The sequence below is a fragment of the Empidonax traillii genome, unplaced genomic scaffold, assembly GCF_003031625.1.
Source record: "Empidonax traillii isolate 1590-97213 ecotype Southwest subspecies unplaced genomic scaffold, ASM303162v1 scaffold1166:size242162, whole genome shotgun sequence".
In the NCBI taxonomy this organism is placed as follows: Eukaryota; Metazoa; Chordata; class Aves; order Passeriformes; family Tyrannidae; genus Empidonax; species Empidonax traillii.
Genome location: NW_020956359.1, coordinates 170,888 through 179,430, shown reverse-complemented (window position 1 = coordinate 179,430; position 8,543 = coordinate 170,888). Strand labels below are relative to the sequence as shown.

Genomic DNA, 8,543 nt, shown 5'->3' with positions numbered 1-8,543 from the left:
TAGAAATCTGGGAGACAATCCTTCTTCCAGACCATTTTCAAGCCACCGTCAACGCGGTTGCTTGGACTGTTCCGAAGCAGAATAACCTTTTGAAATGCCAGCTGCTTAGATCGATGCTGTGCAGGAGAAAAAGAAATATCTTGGCTTTCTCTCTGTGAATTACTGTCTTTTTTTTTTTTTTTTTTTTTTCTTTTGGTAATGAAAAATGCTCTGAGGAGCTGCAAGTACCAGCGTGTTCATTCCAAGCAGAACCTCAGCACTGCAGGATCACACTGACCACTTCAAAGGAGCAGGAACAGAACAAAGGGGGGGAAAAAAAATGTGGCTTTGGAAAAGCATCTGAGCGCCTCCTGGGTCTTTTAAAATTTTAATTTTGGTATAAATTGTGTTTAATTCCTGAACCGTTGCCAGGTGGTTGTGGGATGGAGTTAACTGGGTGAGTAAACTGAGCCACAAAGGTGTATTATTCTCCAGACATCAATACTTAGGAGCATTAAGCTGAATTGAGTTGTCTTTAAGTTGATCCATCAATCTTCCCTGAAGCATTTGGAAAAATACTTGGTCTGTGAGGTGATTCCTGATTAATTCTCTTCATCAGCGAGATTAGGAACGGTATGAGGTCGTGCTGAGAGAAGAAAATGGATAAATCTGCATTTAGAGTAGTGACAAACTGAAAAGAATGGACCTTGGTTGTATAAACAGCACAACATCATAATCTGCAACCAAATAACCCTCATTTTAAAAATGTTTCTGTCTCAGAATGACTTGTAGTGTGTGCAGCAATAGAGAGAAGCATCTTCTAGAACTCAGGTATTCTTTACTCCCCCCTCCTTTGTAAATAACTTTTTCCAATAAGCCTGGAAATGGGAGGCGTAAGCAGAAAATGAAATCACAGTAAGAATAACAGTAATTTGAAAAATGCTGGTTTATGGGGTCATTTATCATTGCAACAGCAGTACAGACTATACCAGAGGGGAGGAGAGAAAACTCCATGCACTGGGCTGTGCTGGCAGCAGCAAAACTTTCTTTTATGGCATTGCATTGGTTTACCTTGATGATGTGCTTTTATTTTAGAGAAAATATCCTCTCTTACTGGTGAGTGGCCTGATGGAGGATGAAAGTAGTCCATGTGGTTTTGAGGGGAAACTAAATTCATGCCTTTTTTTAATGAAGTTGTATCTCCATCTAATTGTGGCAGGGCTGGGAGAGACACCACGTAGGAAACATTTGGTCCCTGCATTATGATGGATTATGATGGATTATGATCTTCCTCCCTCCTCTTAGGTAGTGAGGAGCATTCATTTGCTCCATAATTTGCAGAAAACGTCTGCTCTGGTATTTAAAGCTGTAGCAAAACCTACAGCATGATGAGAAGGGGTAATTAAAACCTGCTGAAATCTTTTCTTTAAAGCTTCTTTCCAAACAAGGCCGTCGATAGACCGATTTCCAATGGTTTTGTCTGGCGCCGACTCGGAAAAGATTTGTTATCTGATTTCTCCTGAAGGTGCAACCCCTCCCCGAGCCTGAGCCTCACTAATTTAATATCCACGGCCCTGGTTGGCCCCTGCAAGCCGTGCTGAGTGAGAAGGGAAGCTGTGGCTTTGCGGCCTCACCTGTTTCCCCCTGGTTTGGAAAGCTGGCGTCCTGTCTGCTCCCACTGGAATGCACTCCATGCATCCTGCAGGTTTCTTCCAGCACAGTCTGGAGCAGCCCCATGAGCACTCAGGTGCAGGAATGCCACCAACCAGATGGCTTCAGAAACTTGAACCAATGTCAGTGCTCTGTTGCCAAAAATACAAATTCAGCCCGTCCTGTGCCAGCACCTCTGATTTATTCAGGCTTTATCTGATCGGGGCTTCTTTTCCTGGAATACTAAATACCCAAAATAAATCCTGGTTTGTCTTATTTGAGCGAGTTTGACATAGTCTGAGCCACAGGGAAAAGGCTGTTTACAGCTGTCTTATTTTCAGTTATCACTTTATTGTAGACATGGATATTGAAATTATGTATGGGTACTTGTCAGTGGAAAATGGGATTTATTTCCTTTCCTTTGCATTGTCCTGCCAGCCATTTTTTCACCTATTTATGAAAACCTGTATTAAAACCAATCAGCTGTTGGCACACAACAGTCTGTGAGTGGTTCTTACATCTCCTTTAATTACTCCTCTCTTTAATTAAGAAGTTTGCTCTTTCTGACACACTGAGCTGCTGCTTACTGGAAGATGAAGTTGAACTCTCATAGCTTTGCCCAACCACTGTCCAATCTCTCACCCAACACCCTGAACAAGGTGACAACACACGCCTGATAACACCTACAACACCTGCTGGCATTTTTGGGTTGTGTGGCTGAAGGAATATTTGGTTGGGTTTGCAAATTCTTTCCTTTCAGCAGCACAGTCCGAGGTGTTGGAATTATTTTCGGACTTGCATTTGAAATGTGTGTTTGCTTTGTGCTATTACTATTTGCCTACAAGTATGAGTTGATTTTTTTTTATTATTTTTATTTTTTTTTAATTTGTTTTTGAGGGTGCATTTGATCATGGTTTGTGCTACACTAAAAGGAGTTGGTCTTACCAGGAGGGCAGTTCTGAGCATCTGAGTTATTCAAATGTGTTACAGGCCAGCCACGTTCCTTTATAGGCTGTTCCTTGCTGTTAATTTACCTCTTTGGTGCAGTTTTAGCCCATTACAGACATCCTTTTTATGCATTTCCATAACTTTGATGATTCCACACTTGAACTCTGGATTCACTGGCGCAGGATGTTCTCGTGCCTCGTGCTGTTCCATCTCTCAGCAGCCTTTTAGGCTGAGGTTTTCCTGCAGGGAAGCCCAAAAGGAAGTTAAAAAGCTGTAACCATTTATCTGTACTACTGAGTGTCAATAAGGGCAGTTCTTTCTGGCTTCTGTGAATATTCTCCTCGAGTGTTAATGTTCAACTGCCACTAATTCTGTGCAGTCCTAGGAAATTAAACCATCACTGTCTTCTTTATGAACATTTAAAAACTTTCAAATCAATACCTGGCAGAGCAAATGAGGGTTATGTGAGAGGTGTATTTGCTTTAAATAAGTACATAACACAGTTAAAAAAAGGTTGATTAGTCACCTGTGATGTGTTTTTTATTCTAAAAAATCAATAACCTTATTTTGAAAACGTAGAGGGAAATTAAAGTGAGCTGAGTGCCTCTCCTCTGAATTGTGTGTTTTATTTAACCAGTTTTTTTTGTTGGAAATACTTTAATTAACGAGATTACATGAATCTTCAAGAACTTTCCAAAGCTGCAATTCGAGTGGATAGCAGATGGTCTCTGCTCAGGAGCAATTAAAACTAAATTTACTGACTCCTGAACTGTGGATGACTTACCACGTTCTCATTATTCAACATTCACATCATGTGCTGCAAGAAAATACCAACATGTTTAGGTGAGAATTCAGCAGTATGGCCCAGAGCTCAGCTCTGATAGCTAATAAATGAGACTCAGAATTTGTGGAGAGAAGTGAAATTTGTCCATCTGTGGCTCTGTCCTCGATTAGAACTTCCCCCAGACCTGAGAGAAAATCGAATCCCATGGGGTTTGTTTTACAAACAGCGCCTGGAGGGGAAAGCAAATTGCTGTGGGAGGTTCTGAGGTGTGTGTGTACACATGGAGCTAAATATATGTGTGGTTACATAAAACCCAATTCTTTAGCAAGGGTGCACATCGTTTCTGAGCGCTGATTGTTTGAAGTCTGAAGGTTTGGGGTGGGGGGGGGACGGGTGGCAGATGGTGTGGAGTTTTACGTAACGCGCTTGAACCGTCGGGCGAGCGGAAATAAAAGCGGAAATTGTCTTATTTTAAAATCTCTCTTTTTCTTTTTTTTTTTTTTTCCTTAGGTTGGAACAGGACATTAAGAAGCTAAAGGCTGACCTGCAGGCCAGCAGGCAGATCGAGCAGGAGCTGCGCAGTCAGATCAGTTCCCTGACCAACACAGAGCGGGGGATCCGCTCGGAAATGGGGCAGCTCCGGCAGGAAAACGAGCTCCTGCAGAACAAGTACGTGTGGAGGCACCTGGGGGGGCCTGGGAAAAGGGGAATAATCATCATCATAATCATTATCATCGTAATAATGACCCAGGTCTTGAAAGGGGGAAGAAATTATAATAATTGTTATTATTATCATAACCACTATAATTATCAATATAAATATTAATAAAAATACATGCTGGTGTTATTAATATTAATAATAGGGATGTAGTAGTAATTTATGTAATTTATAGTTTATTTTATATTTATATCATCATTACATCTACTTATATATTAGGTATTGTATATCCATCATCTATTTATTAAATATTTAAATTTTTATATTTGTCCCGTATTTATATTTAATTCTTTGGCTATTATCATTATTTGTATTATTTATATTTAATGTTTTTCTCTAACAATTATATTTTCTATATGTTTATATTGTATAACATGTAATTATTGTGTTCTATATTGTCTATATTTGCATATTCAATATTTATATTTAATTACTGCTTAGCTGTTATTATTATTATTTACCAAATTCGAGGCCTGCAAATCCACCAAGGCCCATTTGGGACCCCTGACCAATTCATTTGCAGTAAATGCAATCCCCCATTGAACCCCATCCCTGCTCCCTTCCAGATTGCACAACGCTGTACAAATGAAACAAAAGGACAAACAGATGATCAGCCAGTTGGAGAAGAAACTAAAGGCAGAGCAGGAGGCACGAACCTTTGTAGAAAAGCAATTAATGGAAGAGAAGAAGAGGAAGAAGCTGGAAGAAGCAACCGCTGCACGTGCTGTGGCCTTTGCTGCTGCCACGAGGTGCTTTGGGGAGGCCTTTCTCACTCTTGTGCACCTAAAGGAGTAGTTTATTTTATGCTTTTTTAAAAAAAAAAAAAAATCAGGCTTTATTTGTGTTAAGGCAGAGGGAGGACTGGGAGATCTCTGAGCCTCAGTGCTCATATATATAAATATATTAATAAATATAAATATATTACATTTGCCCATGTAATATGAACTACATGGGTGAGAAAGCTCCAAAGAGCATATTTAGAACACGATGCTCTGAATTATCTGCTGACAGAGATGTTGTACCTGCTTGGGTCAAGTCTGCTTTGAGAAAAGGAACATCTCCTTCCACGTGGGGACTGTGAGTCGAGGATTTGTGCAGTGGCATTGGCCAAAATACCAAGTTTAGATCCCCCACTGTGGAATTTCCCTGCTCTGGCTGCCAGTGCTGAGCCCTGGGATTTTCAGCAGTCCCCCAGGTGCAGAGATGGGAGCACAGCACAAGTGTGGGTGCTCTAAGTGTCTAAAAAGAATTACTTCTTCTCTTCTGTTCTCCCTATTTCATAAATATTCCAAATTTCCTAATACCTGGTGTATAACCCTCTGCTCTGCTGCCATGAGGGGAAACCACTTTGCTGCAGAGAACAAAGTTAGCTTCCTCTTTTTTAATCCTTCAATTTTTATATTCATTTTCACGGTATAAACAGTGGAGGAATTACAGCCTTGTTCTTATTTCATCTTCTCCTCTTTTTTTCCTGCAGGGGAGAGTGCACTGAAACTCTACGGAATCGTATCCGGGAGCTGGAGACAGAGTGCAAGAAGTTAACAATTGACATAAAGCTGAAAGAAGATCAGATACGAGAGCTAGAAATGAAAGTTCAGGTAATCACAAAGCACCAGGGGCCTCAGATCAGCATCACAGGGAAGAGCTTTCAGCCCTCCAAAAAAATCCAAGGATCTCCACGAGTGGCAATCTCCATCGTCAGTAATTGTGCTGTTCAGATGTTTGTCTGCACCAGGGTTTATCAGACAGTGGGTTAATCGTCTCAGCTCCACACCATTCAGTTGGTTAAATGACAGTTTTCCTCCCCAAACCCACTGGTGTGTGTAGACTGAGGATATAATCCCCCTCAACAACATTTTTTTTTACCTGATGCAAGGAGCTTGATGCCGATCTCCGTCATTAGACATTCACAACTTTACTGGGACAAATCTGTTTCACTCACGTGATTTATGTAATTCGCCACCACTTTATTTATATATGGTTATATAATTCACACAGGTTGCTTACTCAGTGCAGTCTGAAGCACTGGCCAGGTTGTTTTTTTTTTTTTTATTTGGGGGAGAAAAGTGCTTCAATATTGAAAATACTTTGTGGCAGACACGCAGCAGAGACGGTGTCTGGCATGTTAACAGAGTAACAGCTCCAATGTGCGAGTTGGAGTTGACCTTATTCCTTTCAAATGTCTGTCCCTAAAGATGTGCTCGGACTGTCAACTGACAATCTGCATGAATATGTATTTTTAACGTCTCTTCCAAACCCACCTGGTGTTATTGTCAGCTTGTTTCCAAACGACACATGCAGCCTTGTTGTTCCCGGGTTTACCAAACCCTGGAGAACAAGGGTGGTTTATCTGTGGAGAGGACGAGCAGCGTGGCTTTCAAACAATTAAAACCAGCCGTAATTAAGCTCTTAAATCTTATTGGCACCTCCAAACTGTCAGAGAAGCTTTTTGTTGCAGGCATTAATGTTTTCCCCTTTGCGTTGTCGTTTCTTCATTGAAAAGCACAGATAATTTCCATGTGTAGTCGAGTCACCATCCCTGGAAGTGCTCGAAAACCACGTGGAAGTGGCACTTGGGGACATGGTTTCACGGTGAACGTGGTGGTGCTGGGCTGACAGCTGGGCTGGATGTTGTTGAATTTCTGAGTCTGTGATTCCAGCCGTTTCGCTCGTGGGAAGTGTTCCCACATCCCACATCCCTTGGCTGTGTGGCAGGCTCAGCTGGCACTTGGAAGCGATTTTTTTGGGGTTTTGGGTGGAGGGTCTTGCTGTGAATGATGGAGGGGCTGAGGCACAGAGTAAATGGTGCTGACTGCACTGTAATTATGCCTCGTTCGTTACGGCTTTAATCACTTGTTTGATGGCCGCGTGTAATTACTGGAGGTAATATTACAGTGTCCTTAATTAACCAGCGTTTTAATTTTACAGTGGTAATACCAGGCCCACTGTGGGGAAGGCAGAAGGCTTCTCAGGCTCTCTCTCCTGTGTAAAGGCAAGGAGGATAACATTTGTCCTAATTATTCCTGCAGGAGCTGCGGAAGTACAAGGAAAACGAGAAGGATACGGAGGTGTTAATGTCAGCACTTTCAGCCATGCAGGATAAAACACAGCACTTAGAGAACAGCCTGAGTGCAGAGACCAGGATCAAGCTGGATCTGTTCTCTGCGTTAGGAGATGCAAAAAGGCAGCTGGAGATTGCCCAAGGTAACAGTGGAGGGTTAAATCCTGGGGGGGGGGGGGGAAAAGCGTGGAAATGTGTCCAGGTGGGTGGGATATGGCCCCTACTGAGGGTGAGTGTGAGCCTAAACCATCCGACCTCCTTTCCCACCCCCCCCCAGCTACCAAACTGACAATAAACATCAAGATGGGTGTTTTGGGTTAATTTATGATTGTTTTCTACATGTTTTATAAAGCTGGAGATCTTTTAAAGAGCTAGAAGAGCTCTCTCTTTTAAGAGCTGAAATAATAGCTGCCATCTATTAAGGTGTTGTCTTTTTGAATCCTAATAATAATAATAATATTTTATGACTCGTGAAGTAAATAAAACCTAAATTGGAGGGGAGATAACACCACCCAACCAGTTTCAAACGTGGTGATGCCACCAGGGGGAGCAGGAAACCAGCAGAAAAAGCCCTGCCCAGCCCGGCCTTTGAGCAGCTGGGCAAACCTCGGAGCAAAATTAAATAACCTTTGGATTTAACACCCGTTTAATTTCCCTGCAGAAGTTTGTTTGACTGCAGGAGAAAATTTGATTAGGGTGAGAAATTGTTTTGTTTCATCTCCCCGGTGTTATTCTTTCTTTCCCTGGTTTCCTAAATTGCTGCAGTGATGGTTGTGAGCGTGCACAGAAGTGGGGTTAGAAAAATGACGGGAATCGGGACAGTTTTGAAAATAAACAACAGGTCCAATAAGCAAATACTCGTGCTTTTGTGAGGACTTTGGAAAATGTGGAATGGAAAAGTGCAGGAAGTCGTTGAGCCATAGAAACAATCTCTGGATGTGGCGCAGCTGTGAGAGCAAACAGCGCGAGATTATCGTGGAAGAGCTGTGTTTAGTTATGGTGTGGGCTAATTAGGGGTAATTAATTAAACACAGCTCCTCAGCACGACCAGGAGTTACACAGGTTGTAAGGATAAAGAACTGGATGCCTTGGGAGTGTTGCACTTCACCAGCTCAGCCTTTCGCTGGTGGAGGGAGGGGGGGGTGTGACAAACCCTGCTGGTTCTAAAGTGCTGTCACTTTGCTGTTTTCAGGGCAAATCATTCAAAAAGATCAGGAAATCAAGGACCTAAAACAGAAGATTGCAGAAGTCATGGCAGTAATGCCCAGCATAACATACACTGCAGCCACCAGCACTCTGAGTCCTGTTTCCCCACATTACTCTTCCAAATTTGTGGAGACCAGCCCTTCTGGACTCGATCCCAATGCCTCTGTTTATCAGCCCTTGAAGAAATGAATGCCAAT

The 8,543-nt window shown here is 42.2% G+C and overlaps 1 protein-coding gene across 1 annotated transcript in view; it reads left to right on the top strand.

Annotated features, from left to right (window-relative positions):
• Positions 1–8,543, top strand: part of MACO1 (macoilin 1) — a 30,024-nt gene that overhangs the window by 20,004 nt on the left and 1,477 nt on the right. The window contains exons 10-14 of the mRNA XM_027905567.1: positions 3,872–4,030; positions 4,646–4,828; positions 5,557–5,677; positions 7,109–7,283; positions 8,333–8,543. Coding sequence (XP_027761368.1) covers positions 3,872–4,030; positions 4,646–4,828; positions 5,557–5,677; positions 7,109–7,283; positions 8,333–8,535 — 841 coding nt within the window. The 3' untranslated portion in view covers positions 8,536–8,543. The remainder of the gene's footprint in view (positions 1–3,871; positions 4,031–4,645; positions 4,829–5,556; positions 5,678–7,108; positions 7,284–8,332) is intronic.